Genomic DNA, 21,378 nt, shown 5'->3' on the forward strand with positions numbered 1-21,378 from the left:
AGGTGCACGGAGGGGAGGAGACCGGTAGCGTATGAACTGAAAATATGAAACAATTTTACCAAATGACATATATATAGGATTTGCTTCATATCAACTATTGATGTTTGAATGCCCTAAATTTCAAAGCACCAACAGCAATAATTTCACTGTAGAATGTCAAACAAAATGAAGCTTTTGCTTCTCCAAGCACCACCAACAGTTTGCTGCCATGATCAAAATAACAGTGTGCAACTGAACTAGTATATGCTAATAAACCTGTCATTTATAAGTACAAATTGCGGAAACATATTGAGTAAATTGTCATAATCAATTCCATCTTCCCACTTACTCCTGGTCTCAGATTCCGATCAAATCACAAACCAACCCCAGTTCAGTCTCGGGGGCTGCTGCCGCTGGAAGCTGGCTTTTTCTTTCCATATTTCTGTTGCAAAATAAAAATCATTGGACGGGCAAATACTTTGTATATGAAATGGTTGTGTCTTCTAACAACACCTCGGTGACACATGCTGAAAATTTCCTAATACTGAAGAAGCAATATATAAGACATTATGGAATTTCCTTGGAGAGCAGCTCACCTGTTTTCCCAAATTGAACGGAATGTATCTGTACTTGACCATGTGCATGATTTGACGCTTCATTGTTAGGAAAAGAAGAACAATCCAATAACATAATAGGACAGGCCAAAATACTGGCACATCAAACATGGAAAAGAATGTCATCAGGAAAGCTACACAGAAAGCCTTTGTGATGGCATACCTGGAATATCAGAAATGAAAAACTTATCAATATCAAAATCTTATAGGCTTTACAGTGTCCATATTGTCATATAGGCTTAGCAAGAACAACCTAAACAAACATTGGGAAATTGCCATAGAAGATGTCTAAGCAACAAGGCACGTGTTTATTTTTATTTTTATTAAGCAACAAACATAGGGAAATTGCCACCTCAAACTAATTTTTTTTTTAAAAAGAAACCACAAACCTCTATAAAAGTTGTGACAAACCGACAATAACAATGAAAATTCCTCTACTTAACTAGAGTCTAAAGTTAGGTTGATATTAGAGTATTAGTAGCTGCTAGAACATTGAATGCCCTATACCAAATCCAAGCAGTTTATCCTACTATAGTCAAAAGACAAGCTTCTTCTACCACATTCCCCAAAACTGCCCACAGCAGAGGACAAGATCATAGGAGAATGGTCCGACCAAAGAACTGGTAGCAGAACTTTACACAGCACATCAGCAACGTTTTTGGCATGCTTTTATTTTAATCTAGAAAGATTTGCATTTAATGATTCATGTGGTTATAGGATATTTTTATCAACAGACCTCTGTAACTTTTGATCATGATACATGATTCCACCAAGCAAGTAAGTAACTGATATAACATAATCAAGCAACATGCCACAGAAAGTTAATGAAAACTATCTTATAACGCCCAAATAAAGACAAATAAAAAGACTAGAACAATCACCAGAATTTGAACTCAGGAAGACGGCGAATGAAAGGCTTGAATTCATCAGAACCTTTAGTGGGCAGTGAAGGTCCATCGCTAGGTTCCAGCTCGGGGTCAACAAGAGGTGACAAAAACCCGATGAGCAAATTGAGAAGGTAGATCCCCAAACCATAGGTAACAATGTAGAATCCCTGAACATAATAAACCCGGAGAGCATATAGAAGCACCAAACAAGCTGTCCCAATCCACCGATAAAGAGAATGAGGGGTAGATTTATCTAGATAATGCTGAAAAAGTTTCGACAACTCATGCCTCCGTTGGTCAAGTGCTGCAGCAGCTGCTGAGGGACCATCACCTCCGGTGCCCTCCATGAAAAATCAACTTCTAAACCCTACAAGTCCACCATAATGTTCAATAAGGAGAACCATCCAAGATATGTCAAGTATCTAAATCATAAAAGAAACTCAAAGCATGTGTTATCAATACAGGGGCTATTGATTTAGCAGCCAAAGTAAGACTAGTTGATTATCTTTAACAAGCATATTATCTCCCATTGGAGATGGATCAATAATAAAACAAGGAAACTCAATATAGACAAGATTAGAAAGTGGAAAATGAACAATTTCTACCTACAAAAAATACACAAAATCCAAGCATGACGTTATCAGAGTAGCCAAAGCAACGGTGAAATGCATGAATATCTCAGTGACATTCTTTTTCCGGCGAGGACACTGTTGACCTCAAATCAAGTGTATATTTTTCTTTTGATCCCCAATCAACTAACACGAATCACATATTCCCTAATTCAGCTTCTCTCTCAACTTAATCTACTCACGATGATAACAAACAGCTAATCAATTGATAGGGAACAAAACTGAACACAATTTACAACGCAAATTGGAACCGGAACCAAGATAAGAAACAATATTTGCCGACAGATCCAGCAAAAAAAGATTCAATTTCATGCTACCCCAAACAAGAAACCTAAAACATAGGCCATCAGGTAAGGAAGTAAAACAACAGATTTGAACAAATTAGTTCATATTCCGATCAAAGAGAAGACCGTAGAATAGGGCGATTACCTTCCGCGAGAGAAATAGCAGTGAAAGAGAGAGAAAATCCTGAGTGATTTTAGGAGATGAAAAAATTAGGGGGTTTGGATCTGTTTGGAGAGAGGGATTCCGTTTCAACGATTTCTTCGAAAACCACTCGAATTTCGAAATACGTTTTTGGTGATTATATGATGGCATGGGACTTTTCGTCATTTCGGTTCTCCCAATCTAAGTTAAATAATTAAATTCAGGTAATTAGGTAAGCATATTTTTTTATTATAAAGAAAAAAATTGAAGTTGATATAATTAATATATAAAATGTTTATTTAGTCGCATTGTGATACATTTAATCATGGTGATAATGTCAAATTTGGAATAGGTTGGTTGTATTCTTAATACAAACCATAAATTTTGGCATTCATGGATGGGGTTAAATGAGAGAAAAATAAAAATATAAACATAATGACACTCCCTCAACTTTGAAGGGTGGGTGACTTATTACCCCCTCAAATGGAAGCCATCTCAATCTCAAGCAAGCATTGGCTTGTGTTAATTTAGTCTTGTTAATAATAAATATGATGTTGATACAGAAATTATATACTACTACTACTATTCCAAATTAAACTTTATATTTGCACTTGCTGGGATTTGTACTCGGTCGGACCTCTACTATGACAGACAGACACCATGCTCTGCCACTCCACCAATCTAACTTTTACTTTTAAGCTTTTCTCACTCAAAATTTGAAGAACAAAATATTTGGGTACATTGGATGCTATCATCTAAATATAATAATTTTATATATTTTATATTTATTTATCACTTCAAATGAATATTTTTTATATAATTTTCATCTTTTATTTATCTAAAATACTTATTTTTTTATATATACCACCTCATGTGAGTGTTATATTGTTAACTCAATACTTAATTGTTAACTACAATTAAATAATAGCCCTTAGATATTCAAATCAAGGGTCTAGATCATCACCCTCGGAACGTCAATACGATCAACAAAAAACGTCAATAAGGGTATTAAGGCCAATTTACAATAAATTAGTTATAACTAACTTTTGAAAAATATCCAATAACTTTAAAACACATATAACTTTCTCGATTTAAATTATGTTTTCGCACGACATATATCAAATTAAAGATAATTTCATAAGGATTCTAACGAAATCTCACTTGCATATGTTCCGATGTCAAAATTTGAATTTTTTTTTTGAAAATTTTCAATTTTTTCGTACAACAACAAATGTCAACATAGTATATAAAATATGTCAATATAATACATGTAGAATGTCAATATAAGCAATGTGTTAACATTCTCAAAGCATTGTGTTAACATTCTCAAATCATTGTGTTGATATTTTCGAAACACTATATTGAAATTTTCATCAAAAACCCTAATTTGATAGTTTTTTTAATCCTTTTCGATTTAATTAATAAAAATAAAAATTACACGTGACAAATTTTAGACCATAAAATTTCTAAAATTCTATGGTCTTAAATTAGCTGTAGTTAGTAATTAAATGATGAGTTAGCAATTGATCACTCTCATATATTTATATATATATGGAAGTGATCAATTGCTAACTAATTAGCAATCACAAATTAAAGACCAAATCTTAGTAATTAGATTAGGAGATCTAGTGGTTGAAATAATGTCACATGAATTATATTTTAAATTAAAAAAATTATAAAATAAACTTAAAGGGTATTAATGTCAATTCTCTCTCATCAAAATCATCATAAAACTTTAAATTTATATAACTCTCTCGATTTAAATTATTTTTTCACAAAAAATATATCAAATTAAAGATAATTTTATAAGGATTCCAACGAGATCTGAATTGCATATGTTCCGACGATGTTCGGGTGATGAAATTTGTTAAATTATATTTCAATTTTCATACATGTTGATAAGAAGATTTTATCAACAAATGCAAAAAAAAATCTCAATATAATGTATGCAAAATCTCAATATAATGTAGGTAAAATATCAATAAAACTGTGTTGATATTTTCTTGTACTTGTTTTGATATTCTCATGTCATATTGTTGATATTTGTAATACATTATGTTGATATAATAAAACACCTACGGAAATTATCATATGATAACATAATGACGATATTACCCTTTTATTGATATTTTGTCTACTATTTATTGAAGCTTTAATCTCATCCACTCATCTCAAAATCTAAGGGTGTAGATTTAGTCTTAGTTTTGGATTATGGTGTTATAAGCCATTATAAGAGGACCCATATATATATATATATATATAGAGAGAGAGAGAGAGAGAGGATTGCTCTGCTGAGTGCTCAAAATGAGCGCCAGCATGAGCGACAATTTCTTTAATAATTTTTTTTTCATTTTCTCTTTTTGATTTTTAGTTTTAAATTAATTTAAATTCCTTTAACATTATGAAATTATTTTATATTTCTTCACAAATCCTGATTCTCCAGCGATATTGACTCAAAAAGCCATACACAGTTTTTTTTATCCCGTACAATTTCATCTGCTCAATTCACTTTTTCTATCAATAATTTCTCCAAATGAGATTCCATAACATTTTTTTTTCCAAAATCGAATTTCACTACACATCTTATATTGTAATTTATCACTTCTAATATATCCACAATCTCATATTTATAGAGAAATATAAATCACACACAGAGAAATTGAAATTCCCCAACGTTTTTCTCTCCAAACACAAATCTATGTGTAATATCAAATTCAGATTTGGGGATAATGATTTCAAAAAATAGAGATTCAAAAATAGAGATTCAAAATTTGAGATCAAATCTGACAGCCATGTGCATTCTAAGTTGTCTGTAGTTGGCAATTGCAAGTAGCATCATTGAAAGAAAATAAGAATTGAGCAAGAAAATTTAGGCACAAAATTGGAAGAGGGAATTGCAGAAAGAGAAAAAAATAGAGAATTGATTGTAGAAGAAAAAAAAGCGAGAGGAGGCGTTGATAATTAAAGAGGAAAGGCATAGAGAATTGTAGAAGAAAAAGAAGGGTAGCGTAGAGGAATCGAAGAGGAAAACGAGAATTGAATAAATTATAAAATTAAAAAACAGGAAAAAAAAAGAGTATTGAAGAGTGGCGCTCATGCTGCCGCTCATTTTGAGCGCCAAGCAGATCATTGCTCTATACATACATACACACACACACACACATATATATATATATATATATATATATGAGATGTATTCAGATCAATGTGTAAAAACTGTTAAAAATGAAAACTAATTTCATTCATTGATTAGTGGTTATCTGATGGTTAATATATGATCCACTTGGAATTAAATTTAATAATAAAAAAATCGAAAAGGGTATGGATGGTATAGCACAAAATCAGCAGTTATTCACAGCCCATGATTCACGTAATATTTTTATTCTGGGAGATTTGTTTTCTATAATTATCACACAACACCACTAATAATCTTCTTTGCGCCGATTCTGGAGAGGAGAATTACTGTAGTTCTTCATCGCCTTCCGCTTCCAACAATTTGAGTAACTACAGTTGTTCGTCGTAGTCGTCAGTTCGTGTAGGAAATCATTATTAAACCTGCCAATTCATCTGCAGTTGTGGACGATAGAAGAAGGTAGTTTTGTATTTTATATTTATGATTTGTGAATACTCTTCAGATTTCTCGTATTGCTTGCATTTGTTTTATGAATACTGTTCGTCCTTTGCTTGTAACGATGATGTACGCATATGATTTTTTAATGTACATGCTCTCTCTGTATAATGTACGAAATAAACAGTTTAATGTTTTGGTGCAGTTGTATCCATACCCTTTGGGTTTAGCATCCCTTCGGGTTAGGTTGTAGTACCGATTGACTAAAGAAAACTTCACCAAGGCCAGAGAGATTAATCCTTTTCCCTAGGGTTTATAAATCCATTTGGCTAGGGCATATTACCTTCACTGACATAGAATTCGAGCCCTCTTGACATCAGTTGTAATTTCCTCCTATCTATAGTATAGGAGTTTATTTGTAATTTCCTCCCTTATATAGGGTTTAATTTTTTTAAAAAAACATAGAATTTATGTTTTTACTCTTTGGTTTTGGTTTTATATAGAATTTGATGTACAAATCCGTTTTTTAATGTATATGCGTTCTTTGATTAATGTACGAAAGAAATAGTTTAATGTGTGAGTCTAGTTGAATCCTTACCCTTTGAGTTTCGCAATACATGGGGCTATGACATATTACCAACAATTTCCTATAATTTATGTTTGTATTTTTCTGTTTTTGGTTTCATACATATATTTATGTACGAATATGGTTTGTTAATGTATCAATCGTACACATTAATGTAAGGAACTGACTGAATGATGTAACATAACATGATGTGGAGATATTGCTTCTTCATGTAAAAGTGAAAGATGGTATGGAGTTATGTACACTTATGCTTGTATAATGTATCACGGGTTAACACATTAATGTAGAGAATCTAACATGTTATTTTTTTGTTTTGTTTACAGTGTTGGTTGTACCCAAATGCCCTCAAGAGTAGATTCCAGTTGTTGGTCAGAGGGTCAAATCACTTCAGTACGTTGTTGCCTTTTATGACGTGTATGCCTGAGTTGAAGCCGGTTGTTGATATTTTTTAATTTATGTTTCAAACTTTTAGTTTTAAACACTTGCTTCCAGTATTCATTTGTTTAGAAGTTGTTTTTGACATTATATTCAGGATTTCGTACATTAATGTTTTAGTACCTTTTTTTTAATCTTGTACATTACTTTTAGTTAAGTTTTACATTAATATGCAGTACTAGTTCTATAAATTAAGAGATACATTATTATGTTATAATAGTACATTACGCCTTATTAAGATTTCATTTTCTGTGTAGTAATAAAAAATGTATGCTAAATATTAATGTACACGTATTTTTTTACCTACAACATAGTAACATTATGTCATGCATTTTTTACATTATTCATTATGCCACACATTTTGTATATTATACATTATGACATGCATTTTGTACAATTATCTTGAATATATTAGTTGATTAACTTAATTATTTTTGCAGCATCTTTATATCAACCAATACATCAAGTCCTTATGATGTCTATGTTTAAAAGTGACGACGTACATTATTATATCATTTTCGTACATTATCTTATATAATTTTTGTTTGTATCCTTTGGGTTTTTGGTTTCACACGGATCATGATGTACGAATATGGCTTCGTAATGTAAGATATCATTATCAGTCCATATTACTTTTTATTGCCAAAATATTAGCACTAATAAGTCGTATCATTCCCTTCAATAGCAATTATTGTGAGAAAAATCTAAGGTAAACTGATTATCGTAGAGACAAACTTACTTTCTCTTCATTTTGAAGACTATGTCATGCCTGTTTGAGAAAAGAGACCAAGACCGTCGTGGTAAAAGGGTAGTATATTACCATTATTATTTTTTGAATTGTATAGTTTTATTTTAAAATACTAGAGATACTAAATTTTGTATTTGTGTTAAAGTTTCAGCAGATCGCTATTGGTTTGTGGCGATTGAGAAAAATGAAGTTTTGACTGAATTGAAAAGTTTTGGTGTTGATAAAAACAAGATGTTTGGCTGTAATATTTCTCTATACTTTTTTTTTCTTTTTCTTTTATGCAAAGTCAAATTGTACACTACAGTTGAAGCATTTTTTAATTAAAAAATTACTACATAATTATTTTGGTTTCTGTTTGATTTAGATCATCAAAAAGCTTCTATATCTTCTCAATCAAGGTGAAACATTCGAAAAGGTTATCCTCTCTCTCTAAACTTTTTTTCTTTGAATTAGTTCATCAAAATCCTTCCATTGTAGTTACGAATAATGTAAGTAGTATATTTTTGCCTCTGCCATGCACTTATCTATAAAGTGTTTAATTCAACACATGATCTATAAAGTGTTTAATCCAACACATGATATTCCAATATTCCACATAATATTAGTGTGGTTTGATTTATAGTAGTAAAATATGGAGTATTTATTCGGTTGTTAATTTGTATGATTTCGAAGATGTTCATTTGAGAAGAATGTTCTATCTAATAGCAAAGGAGCTCCTCCCTCTTGTTACTAATAGGAGTATATATTTTGGAATATGAGAAACAGGGTTTTTATTTATAAGCTTTAATTAGTTTAATCAAGATTTAATACTTGATACCTAAATATTTATCCATATTTACCCATTAAGGATGCTCTTCACTTCGTAAATTTTAGAATGTGAAACCACCCGTCTACTTCAAATGTTGATCATTTTTCGATATTAATACCACATATATATAATATTATTATCTAAATTTACTAATTAAAATTTTTAAAGCAAGCGCTGTAATATGGAAAGAGAAATTAAGCGTTATGTGTATAAATCGCAGTGTTCAAAGAGCAACACATCTATATGACCGTTCCATCAGCTATCGTTCCTTTCTCGACTACTACAGTGATCCCCGAGCGAATGTAGAACCCTTCCTCCGATCTATCAGCTTCTTCGATTCCCTGCACAATGCCAGAGATGATATCAGGACATGACCGATGCTATAACCTTATATACGCGGAGTGATAAGAGAAGTAATGAGCTAGCTGTGAATCGAACTTACATCTTTGTTCTTGATGATCACGTCTCTCCCGATTCTAGCGTTCTTGTCGATGATGCAGTTACTGCAAGATAGTAGTATGTTGTGTTAGAATCTCACTTTTTTTTTGTAAATGTAAAGCAAATGCAAACTCTGTGTCTCTTCACCTTATTTTGGTGTTACTACCAATCCCCATTGGAACTTTGCCTTGAGCTAAGAGTGAGGCAATCTCTGATTCCGTTTGATAAGAATCAGCCCCCATCATAAATGTATCCTATTATCAAAAAATAAAATTTTGAAAATATGAAAATAAAAAAATGTCACTTATACCAAACTGAGATTCTTTAACAATGAAGGCATGATGTGCTCACCTTGAGTTCAACCCCGGAGTCGAGACGAGAGCGCTCGCCTACTATAGAGTGTTCAACTACACATTCCCGCAGGAAGCACCCGTGTGATATGATCGCGTCTTTGATCTGGAGAGGATTTAACTAAAAGCATCAGAAACATTTATCTATAGGGCGTTTTATCACGACGCCACACTGTCATAGCTACCTTGCAATTGTCGATTTTGGTTGGTGGCAAGAAACGGGGTGATGTGTAGAACGGAGTCTTTGGATCGTAGAATTCGAACTTCGGAAACTGAAAACAAGCTTGCAAATGTCAAGATACCTCATACAGTAGTAAGCTTGGATGACTTATTACAAGAGAAGAAGGTAAGAGCTACCTCATCCGTAAGAGCCAAATTAGCATCATAAAATGATTTTATCGTTCCGATATCTTCCCAGTAGTCTCTAAATACATATGCCTGCAAAGATGATTCGTATTAACAACCTCAGAGATCAATACAGATTAAGGAAATAGAATTATTTTTGGGCATTGTTTGTCTTGAACATCATCGAAAGGTGCAGAGATGGAAATGAACCTGCACATTTTGTTCCTTTACTGCAGATGGTATGATCTCAGACCCAAAGTCGTTTGAAGTCGGGTATCTCCACCGGAGAAGCTTCAATAAAACGTCGGCCTTGAATGCATATACTCCCATAGAAGCGATATACAGAGATCTTACAGCCTCCTCCGCGGACAATCCTATGATAGAGGTGTCAACTTGCTGCAGTATATCAAAACACAACATAATTTAGAAGATATCAACAGGTAATGTCGCAAGAGATCAAGTGATCTTATATAGAATTCACATAGTAAAATTGTTCGAGATGCAGTTCATCATACCATTGCCATCTTATCCACGCCTTTAGGCTTCTCAGAAAATTGAGATACACGACCTCTGCTGTCAATCTTCACCAGTCCAAGGGATGATGCTCGGCTGAGGAAATCGAGATTACAATTCACATTGTCAATAACAGAGAGAAAAGTCTGAAAAAAAGACATAAACAAACTACAGCAGGTTAGTTAGTCAGTCAATCTAACCTTTCATCAACTGGTGCACACGAGAGTGTGATGTCCGCATTTCTATCAATGTGGTTCTGTTTAAAGAAACACCCGTTAAATTTTATGCACTATAGAGTTTGCTGCAACACTTGCTAATACCAAATTATTGATATACCTGAACGAAGTCCATGTAGTCCATCCTGTATATATGATCCCCTGATAGAATCAAGATGTTGTCAATATCTTTTGCCTTGGCATCCTGCTAAAACCAGTAGAAGGTCGACGTCAAGAGTCTGATTCCCAGTTTGAGAATGAGACGCTAGGCTAGATGAGTAGGTATCGAGTAAATTACATAATAAATGAAGACTCACCTCAAATAGCCATATAAATTGCCTAACCGCATCTGCTGTACCCTGGAACCACCGGTTTCCTGTTTCCCCTGCCGTCTGAGTCGCAGCCAAAACCTACAAGGATACATCTTCCAGATGAGTGTTGGGTTTAAAAATTAATCAGAGACTACTTCCACCCATTAGCACTTTTTTATAGGATCTATCGTTGCTTGTATTCCTCCATAGATTCATGGGTAATTCCCACTTTACAATATATCATGGTAATCCATAGATATTATCCAGTACAAAATATTAACATGTTTAATTCACAAGCCAGTAATCAACTACCAGTTCACAGTTATACAGGTGTTCACCTCAACATAACCATCCCCAAAGCTAATGCCATTCCCAGTATATGTTCGAGAAATGTGTCGATTTAGAGAAGCAGAATTGAACTGAGTGAGCACAAAGATCTTGTTAATGCCACTGTTGATGCAGTTGCTCATTGGGATGTCAATCAGCCTATAGCATCCTCCAATTGGAACCTGTGTGCAGCATATTGTGCAACACCACAAAAATATGTATCAAGAAAATTTGAGCATAGATGTTGGATTTAGAGATGAAAGGCAAAAAACTAAGCAGGTATGATCAAGTTCATCAAATAATTCCAGTCTCCTGGTTCCCAAGCTCAGTCACACAAACTCTCCTTCAATCAGATACATTTGATCTATCTCTGAATTCAATAGTTTCAGTGCATTTCTTATTAATTGCTTTGATCATGTTTAACCACTCTAGACACATATGAAAGGACTAATAAACTTCTATGTAAGAAACCAAATCAAACACACTGGGCAAATTACTCACCCCTCTCTCTCTCTCTCTCTCTCTCATACACACATACACACACTCTAATTTAGAAAATTGTAGTAAGAAACTAAGATAACATCTGGTAAAACATAACATTAATCATGAGTGATTCACTAAAGATGAGGCATTTTTCTTACAGCTGGGGTGGCAGTTCTGCTTGTAAGAGGGAAAAGCTGCGCCCCGGCACCTCCTCCCAGAATGATCGCAGCCACATTTTTTGGATTCGCCCTCTGTCTCTCGAATCTTGGAGCAGGTATTGTCTGATTAAACCCCAAGAAGCACCATATCAGTTTCAACCATCAAGGCATTGTATCAAATACACTCACACGTGTTCTAAACTCATCACAGATTCTACTACTTAAATATTTCTAGTAATAACAACACGACATAGAATACAATCAGAACAATCACCAAACAATATTTAAAATCGAGTGGACATGAAAAGAGAGAAGCAAATGCTAACCAGAGTTTGATTGCTGTTTTCTCTGGTCAGAACAGAGTAAGCAACCCCAGGTTTGATCTTCCTTCCCCTTTTCTCAAGATTCAATTTTTTCCCAATTTTACAAGCCCCAGCACGATTACTCAGACTCCATGTAATCTTCTCTCCCCAAAACCCATTCTCTTCACCACAAAACACACTTTTGGTCGGATTCGCCAAATGGGATGCCGATTTCAACGTAGCACAGAAAGCATCCATAGCAGTTTCTCTCACTCCCCAAGACCAAATTTCAACAATCACCACTCTTTTCAGACAATCACTGGATCAACTACATAAATCAGATGTTTACGCGTAAGTGTAAGAATACAGTAAAGCACGAAATGAAGAAAATGTAAACTAAATAACCACGTAAAGTATAGATCACAATATATCTTAAAAATTTTAAAAATTGTTAGACAAGAAAAGGCAGTCTAACAGTTGGTAGCCTTGAATTAACGTTACACGAACTAATAACAAATGTAGTGAGTATTCTCTTTCATCATAAAAATACTAAAAAAATTGTATACCTTCCAAGCTCAAGATCTCATGCGAGTAGATCATCCAGAACTATAGACAAGTAAAGACTCTGAATTGAGGACAAATTCCTAAAACAAGAATCTTGAAACAATAACTTGAAGATCTATTTCAGAAAAGCTGGCGATGGATTTATAGCTGACAAGAATGCATGAGAAGTGTATGCATCAAGTGGGGGAGGTGAAAGGTGGTAGCTTTATTGGCCTGTGAGTTTTTCACGAGAAAGCTTGCAAATTTATTTCTGTTAAATGTGAGCTTCACTGCTATATATAGAGAGAGATTTGTGGAATTGGAAAAAAATCAGGCCTCCCAAGTTGAGGATCCTGTTTATCCCACAAACATAAACACGCCCAAGTGCGTGAACTCAGCAATAGGCAGCCATTTCAGTGTGTAAGATTTTGGGTTTTTGGCCATCGTCCACGTTTCTAGACCCCTCTGCGTTTGGACAAGAGTGGGCGAAACACATGTCCCTTTCTCATCTGCAGTTACAACCAAAATTGGTGTTTTGTGTGTGTCGTGATTTGATCCCAAATAAAAAAGTTAGGAAATTCTTTTGTAAAAATCTGGGTGATTTTACACGAGTGGCTGTAAATTAATTTTGGGAAGTCGGAAAAATGGAAGGGGTTCAGTGGGACATTTTGTCGAGCAGTTGTGAGGCACATATGCATTTTCTACGCCATATGATATGACAAGTTGATTATTGGATGATGAAAATCGATTTCACAATCGTTGGTGTCATTTTTGATTGAGATAGTGAATATGATGTACAGTCAGAGATTGAATCGAGCAATTTTTGTGGATTTTGTTGATATGTTGTTGAAAAAAAATCTTCTTAAAGAGAAGCAGAGAGAATGGATCATATGCAATAATAATGTCCCTTAAGAATGAAAACTTTAAGAATAATATATAAATTTTAATATAAAATTAATAAAATAAGAGAATTAATTTAGTAATTTGACAGGAGGCTATTTTTTACTAACACTACTATTGTATGAATTATTTTGATTTAACGCTATTTTAATGTACAAATTTTGATAACTTGAAAATGAATTACGCATTACTTTGTCTAATGCTAATATGCCAATATATTACTATGATATTTTTCACTCACAATTCTTATTTTGTAATGCACATGTGATTCGAACAGTCAAACTTTTAATAAGTTAGTTAAAAGAAAAATATCTTCTAATTTATGCGTTTCTAAACGTTGAAACTAGCTACGAAATTTGGGAATCATACTTATTCTTGTAAATTGTGTTAATCATTTTTAAGAAAGAAACGATATTGTATTAATTAAAAATAATCTTCAAGTACAATATCATTAAGCCATCTAGGAGTATATTATTATGAACATACCAATTACTGAGTACATATTAAGATATCATACCTTACATATTAATATTATCATATATATTACTATTAACATCGACAAAAGAATTTAACAAAGTCAATTGGATCACATACGACTTATTAATTCATATCTATGAATTTTTATGTATGAATCGTTTAGAACAAAAAAGACTATGAACATACGCGTAAAAACAATAAAAATGAATTTTAAAAATAAACATATCTAAATATAGAGAAATTTAATTTATAGCCTTGAGACAAACCCATGTTACACGAACCACCTCAAGTTACTAGATGACTTCTAGTGTGTGTCGTTTTAGTAAATTAATTTAATATATTATCATATATAGACACTGATTAATCAAACGATTCAGATCAAATACATTAACATCATACTGTGGCAAAGAAAGAATATTGGTTCGGATAAATTTTAGAGCTTTAATAAGTTTTTAGTTTCCTATCCAATCAAATTGATGGTTGGAGTAACATTCACGTGTACTAATTATAATAGATCTTCTTCTCTTTTTTCAACCTTTACAGTTATGGAGTAATCCCTCCGTCCCACAAAGATTGTCTCACTTTGATCGGGCACAAATTTTAAGAAATTTAATGAAAAGTGAATTGAAAAAGTTAGGGGAATGTGAGTTCTACTTTTATATATTATTTTTATAATAAAATGTGAATAAGAATGAGTTAGTGGTATATGAGGTCCACTACCAAAAATGGTAAAATGTGAAATAAGACAAATTTTGTGGGACGGACGAAAATAAAAAACTTGGACAATCTTTGTGGGACGGGGGAGTAAATCATAGCACTATCACAACCATAATAATAGTCGAATATAAATATTACTATCTTAGTCCCACTTAGTCACATTTAGTATGTACATGAGTTTTAAGAAATATAAAGAATAGTGGGTTGGAAAAGCTAATGGTATATGAGGCCCACTTTTTTATACTAGTTTTATAATAAAATGTGAGTGAAATGAGTTAGTGGAATATGAGAGCTACTTATCATTCATAGTAAAAATAAAATGTGACTCTGATTATGGGACGGACAAAAATGACAAAATGTGACTCTGGGATGGAGGTAGTACATGAAAGTCAAAGTTTAATTTATTAAATTATTTAATAAATGAAAAGGGAGAATAGATTTTGATTTTTAAGTAACTTGTAAATTTGATGATTTTAATCTTAATTTAAGTGATATAAAAAAATGAACAAATTAAATGCTGGTGTGTGCTTTAAATTAGCGGTCACAAATGGATTGTAGCATACTCTCAAAATGGAGGGGCTAAAATGGCCTTCCAACTAAAATGATAACTAAAAATTCATAAAACGATGTGATTGTACTTAAAATAATCACAATTTAATATCCTAGTCCATGTTTAAGAATTATCCACCTAGAAAAAGACATTAACGATGCTAGATTATTGCAATTGGGAAATGATTGCTACAACTAACCAGTGGGGATTAAATGTTACCTCATTTCACATGGTTCATGAGTTAGTATAGAGAGATATTTTTCCAAGTCCATTTCACTTTGTTTAACATCAACCAATTTATTCCTAATCAAACTAATGATATTTTGTTCAAGAGAGAGACATGACCATATATTTATTTTCCCAATTGCAAATAGATTTAAAATATTCTAGTAATTTACTTTAATTGATAAAAGAGTAGTGAATATGTATATCGAAAATATTAACATGAATGAAGAATTATTACATTAATAAGAACCATGAGTTGTTAATCGTTAGTTCTAAGGAAATATTATTTTTTTTTATCATAAATCACACCATATTACTATACTACTACTCTCTCTATATATATGTATACCAAATATAGTAATATAAAATAGTTTCCCTTGTTCAACATAAGAAGAAAACAAAGGTTGTTAAACGTAGATGCTGTTCATTTAAAAGCCTTCCAATAGTACTAAATTAGGTTGGAAAAGAAACCATTGTTGGAAAAATAAGATTTCACAATCACTTAAGAAAAGTAATTAACCATTGTTGGATAAATGACCGCATGAAGAAACCATTAGAATAAATGTTTAGTTGTTGCAGAATAAAATTCCTTCCGAAAACAAATGACTAATTCATTACCAGTTGTCCAAACAAATATTGTTAATACATATATATCGGCCTTATTTTATAGCAAACGATCTGCAAGATACAATGATTTTTATATATAGTATCAAGTATTTAATGATTTAATTTGCAGTGATAAATTCATAGAGATAACGATAGTGACATAGATTGATAGTAAACAAATCGCAGAGAAAATCCCAATAAATCAGCAGTGACGCGGAATTCCCGGCGGAATTCCCAAAAACACCTCTTGCCACGTCATAAAGACTTCCCACTGCACAGTAGCGCACATCCGGAAGGACTTCCCACAATTAAAAAAATTTAATGCAATAAACGGGAATTCTGCGCGGACGTCCGTGGGAGTCAACGCAATGGCGGACGTCCGCACGCCCGTCGCGACAGAATTCCGCGTAACGCCGCGGAACTACGGTGTCCTCGGCGGAATTCCGTATCCGTGCATACCATGCACAATGGCGGACGTCCGCCACGGAATTCCGGCACGCCGGTCGGAATTCCGCCGGAACGGGCGTCATTGCTGATGCTCTAATGATTTAAAGCATGAAAAATTCTGTCCGCACAGGTGTCGCTACTTCATTCATTTGAAATATGGAACTTATTACGAGTATTTTTTTTATATTCTTGTGACGAGTTCAATTTCATTTATAAGATGTTGTACCTCTAAATTAATAGGTTGATATGTTCAAATTACTCCGAATATTTGAGTGTGGGATACGTAAATTGCAATTACAAATTTACAACAATATTTTTTTATTCTTGCAACAATGTAGTATTAAGAATTTAAGATGGTCGAAAGCTTCGAGATTGTGATACAATGTCCTTGAATTTATTATTCCCTTCGTTCATATTAAAAAAATTCATATTATAAAGCAGCATGATTTTATGTTAGTGGGTAATAGTGTGTAAGTGAAGTAAAGATCTCAACTTAAGAAATAAAAGTGGTGGTGTGGTGAGGTTTGACTTATGTATTCTTCACTACTATAAAAGAAAAGTGGCAAATTTTTAATGGTACTAATATTACAAAATAAACAATATTGTTGTGTTTTAGAAATAAAAATACACTTGTATTTCTGTTGATTGATCGTTTTAGCTCATAGTTTAGTTAATTACATTATTCAAGACATAAATTAATTCACTACAAAATAAATTAATTATTTAGCTTAAAATGAAATAAAAAGATAAATGACTCAATGAGAATGTAAGATGTGTGCATGTGCTATGAAACAATTATTAATAGTATAAAAAATATAAGGTGACTTCGTGTCATTTCAAGAAGCTTATAACGTAGTAGCAAATAAGATGGGCAAAACATGTAGTAAGATTTAAGACATGTGAAAACCCACTAATAAATAATGCAATGATGCAAAAATTTCATTTTTTTCCCCTTTGGAGATGTGAGATGGGAATTGAGATTTGTAATATTGTCTCACTCTCCTCAATAAAAGGAAGGCCACGAATTTCTAAGCTAGTAATTTTAGTGCAATGACACTGCTTCATTAGTTAAACTTGTAAAAGTAGTACTTGTTATATTTCACAAAATAAGAAGCTACAAGTCCTAAATGAAAAATATTGGTTGTGACTTGTGATGTTAGTTAAATATATTTGACAGCATTGAAGAGCCATACCTAATTTGGTGACTTAAATCTGAGAATTTGTCGCGTTAAACTTGTGAAATTTCTCAAAATTTCATTTTAGCTTAGAAACATCTAAAAATCTCACACAAGGTTGATACTGTATTTTTTTAGTGAAATAAGTAAAATATTTTGATTGGGCAAACGACCCAGATAAGCCACTTTTGAAATAAGGTATGCTCCTACACATATATTTACAGCCATCTAAATTTTATATATATATCACAATATTTCAATCAAATGAGACTCCAACACTCACAATCACAAAATTAATTGAATTTGTGGGCTTGGGATTTGTTTTTAGTACTGAAATGGGCCTCTAATTCTATATAATAGGCCTTTCTTGAGGCTCTATGGGCCTACAATTACATAATAATGGCTACTATATTTAAAATCTTATTCAGTTTTCTATACTCATAAAGAATAAATAGATGGATTTATAGTACTCCATATATGTAAGAATGCAAAATACGCAATATCAAAAGCTATGCACAACTTTTTTTTACTCACTTTCGGTTTTTCTCTAAGAAATATCTATTTTAGCTAATCCTTTTCCACAACTACCATATTTCTTCCCCAAAATCATTAGCTTTTCTCTACATAAAACATTTCTAGGAAAAAGAGATAAAATAAATATGGGCGTTAGTGTTTCGAATGAAATATTATAAAAATTAAAATAAGATGAGTATCCGAATGTTAGAGATGCACGGAAATACTATTGTGTTCAACCATATAAGTAGGGGTTCAGACCCCTGCCCTTACTTACTATGATCCAATCTCTGCGCTTCGGTATCTGAAGGCGCTAGCTAGGATGGACCAGCTGGGATATCCTAACTTTCATTTCCGACGTAGAGATGTGGGTTGATCCAGCGTCCTTGGTGGCTGGTTTTGATAATTTTTCGTTTCTCCCTCGTATATATATATAATCAGTTTCTTTCCACTTGATAGTACGGAGAATCTCGACTTGTGGGACCTCTATTTGGCTTCTTCATGTTCTTGTTTAGATCCTAGTTACTTTTGGGTTAAGATCATGTTGTTAGAACATTTTATTTTTATTCTATTTACGGGTGGGAGGTCTGCCTAAATCTCCCGCCCACAAAGGGCGTTTTTGTTGAAAAAAAAACATATAACCAGTATAAGTAACCGTTACATGAAATTTCATGTGCTTTGTTACTAAACTTTACAAACATGGGACCACTTTCAAAAGTCATTTTATAATTTTATTTGATAAAATACAAAAAAAAATACAAAATCTATAGATTGGAGCTATCATTGTAGTACATGATTCATATAATTAAGACTTAAGAGTATGTAAAGTACCCGTCAATCCAAAATATTCGGCTTGGTTATTTGCATGTTCGATTATTTGATTTTACCATTTAATGTTTAACTTATGATAAATTACGAAAATACATCATCTTTAACTAAACATAAATTTTGATGACCAATTAATTTCTTCTTCAATCAGTAAATTGATTTAAATCACTATGACCATAAGATAATTGAACTATTGTAGATAGTTAAAAAGACTTGACTAGAGTGATAACATGATAAGTATTATATAGAAACTGAATGAAGTGAAAAAAAATGACTTGATCGATGGCAACGAAACCATTGCCCACCAAAAGAACCTTTGCACTTAAATTACATCTCTATATTTACTAAGGCATCAGCAGTGGGGCGCCCTAAGGCCACGTCATCAGTTTTATCCTCCTACCTCCCCACCTGCAGTGGGGCGCCCTAAGGCGCGCCACATAATCATTTTTCTAATATTTACAAAATCCATATGAATTTAAAAAAACTAATAAATTAAAATACGAATTTCAAAAACTTCATTTCATTTAATAAAAATTAATACATTACAATGCGAATTAAAAAAACGCAAACTCAGCGACGGCGGTTACGAGCCCACACTTCTTCAATCATGTCGCTCATAAGCTGCGCATGATCCTGTTGGTTGCGCATTGAGGCCTGTCTAGATAGAACCTCATTGAAGCCTATCGGTAACCCTCTATTGGGTGTCTCGGTCGACGTGCCGGACGAGCTAGATGCACGGTCATCTTCATTCCAATCGGTGATGCTTCCGCCTTCATTCTCGACTATCATGTTGTGCATGATTATGCACGCATATATGACATCGGCGATGACTTCCTTGTACCAGGAACGAGCCGGCCCTTTCACAATTGCCCACCGTGATTGGAGCACACCAAAATGCCCGCTCGATATCCTTCCGCGCCGACTCCTGCTTTTGCGCAAATAAAACCCTCTTCTCATCAATTGGGCAGCTGATCGTCTTTAGGAAAACTGGCCACCGTGGGTAGATGCCATCGGCCAAGTAGTACCCCATATGGTATTGGCGTCTGTTGGCAGTGAACTCGATGGCCGGGCCGTTGCCGTTACATTACTCGGTGAAGAGGGTGGACGAGTTGAGGATGTTAATGTCATTGTTCGACCCGGCTACGCCGAAGTAAGCATGCCAGATCCAGAGTCGATGGTCAGCGACCTCTTCGAGGATCATTGTCGGGTGGCTGCCCTTGTATCCACTTGTGAATTGGCCTCTCCACGCCGTCGGACAATTCTTTCACTGCCAGTGCATACAGTCGATGCTCCCGAGCATCCCAGGAAACCCGTGCGCCGTCTCGTGCATCTGCATCAGACCCTGGCAATCAGTGGCAGTCGGCTTGCGCAAATATGTGTCGCTATAGGCCTCTACTATCCCCCGACAAAAGCGCTTCAGACACTCGCGGCCAGTAGAATCCCCGCAGTGGAGGTACTCGTCAAAAAGGTCCGTCGTGGTGCCGTATGCCAACTGACGAATAGCAGTCGTGCACTTTTGCAATGGTGTAAGGTCGGGATTGCCGATGCCGTCCTCCCGAAATGTGAAGTATTCATCACGTGAAGGCAGTGTCCGAACAATGCTGAGAAAAAGGTACCGCGACATTCTAAACCGGCGGCAGAAAATAGTCGGGCCCCATCGTGGTTGATCGGCAAAATAGTCTTCAACCAGACGTTTGTGAGCTTCCGGGTGGTCGCGTCGGACATACGTCCTATGTCGAATAGGCCTATGGATTTGCTCAGCCGCCGCTGCCGCCTCCTCCTCCTCGCGCTATATTGCCGCATAGCATGCCGCCATGGCCTCTTCAACGGCTGCATCTAATGCTTCTGACGTCGAATTACCGGACTCAGACGAACTAGAACTATTGGTGTCGTCGCCGAGATTCATTTTGGTTGGATGTTGAGAGAGAATATGTAAAGAGATAGTCGATATGTTCGTACGTACAAATGAATAAGAAACAAGATTTAAATAGAAAATAAAAAACGCGTGCCATCGTCCGCGACCATCGTCCGCGTAGCCCACAGTGGGGCGGCCGATGGCCTATCGTCCGCGTAGGCCGCAATGGGGCGGACGATGGACATCGTCCGCGCTATACTCCGTGCCCTTAGTATAGGGCGCGACGATCGTCCGCAGCCTATGTCACGCACCCGCAATGGGGCGGACGATGGCGGGCGCGGATGATGCCCGCCATCGGGCGTGCCATCGTCCACCCCATTGCGGATGGCCTAAGTGTATCTTTGATAAAATTAAAATCTC

The 21,378-nt window shown here is 34.4% G+C and overlaps 2 protein-coding genes across 3 annotated transcripts; both read right to left on the reverse strand.

The window, feature by feature from the left end:
- Positions 1 to 53: 53 nt before the first annotated feature.
- Positions 54 to 2,698, reverse strand: LOC121748875 (protein RER1A-like). The gene is made up of 4 exons (XM_042143428.1): positions 2,539 to 2,698; positions 1,475 to 1,847; positions 576 to 756; positions 54 to 421 (listed from the first exon to the last, which is right to left on the reverse strand). The coding sequence occupies exons 2-4, from the start codon at positions 1,825 to 1,827 to the stop codon at positions 371 to 373; spliced, it is 585 nt and encodes a 194-aa protein (XP_041999362.1). The 5' UTR covers positions 1,828 to 1,847; positions 2,539 to 2,698; the 3' UTR covers positions 54 to 370.
- Positions 2,699 to 8,860: 6,162 nt separating this feature from the next.
- On the reverse strand, positions 8,861 to 13,176 carry LOC121746832 (glucose-1-phosphate adenylyltransferase large subunit 1-like). Of its 2 annotated transcripts, none has more exons than XM_042140770.1 (15): positions 12,689 to 13,176; positions 12,147 to 12,450; positions 11,821 to 11,943; positions 11,191 to 11,361; positions 10,859 to 10,951; positions 10,663 to 10,749; positions 10,527 to 10,582; positions 10,329 to 10,422; positions 10,024 to 10,209; positions 9,826 to 9,906; positions 9,654 to 9,740; positions 9,470 to 9,574; positions 9,266 to 9,372; positions 9,123 to 9,183; positions 8,861 to 9,021 (listed from the first exon to the last, which is right to left on the reverse strand). In XM_042140770.1, the coding sequence occupies exons 2-15, from the start codon at positions 12,378 to 12,380 to the stop codon at positions 8,920 to 8,922; spliced, it is 1,587 nt and encodes a 528-aa protein (XP_041996704.1). In that variant the 5' UTR covers positions 12,381 to 12,450; positions 12,689 to 13,176; the 3' UTR covers positions 8,861 to 8,919. The 2 variants fall into 2 exon arrangements, with proteins under 2 accessions (XP_041996704.1, XP_041996705.1); XM_042140771.1 differs by having other exon boundaries at positions 10,663 to 10,746; positions 12,689 to 13,161.
- Between the last annotated feature and the right edge of the window lie 8,202 nt (positions 13,177 to 21,378).

This window comes from Salvia splendens, chromosome 9 (genome assembly GCF_004379255.2).
Source record: "Salvia splendens isolate huo1 chromosome 9, SspV2, whole genome shotgun sequence".
Taxonomy (NCBI): Eukaryota; Viridiplantae; Streptophyta; class Magnoliopsida; order Lamiales; family Lamiaceae; genus Salvia; species Salvia splendens.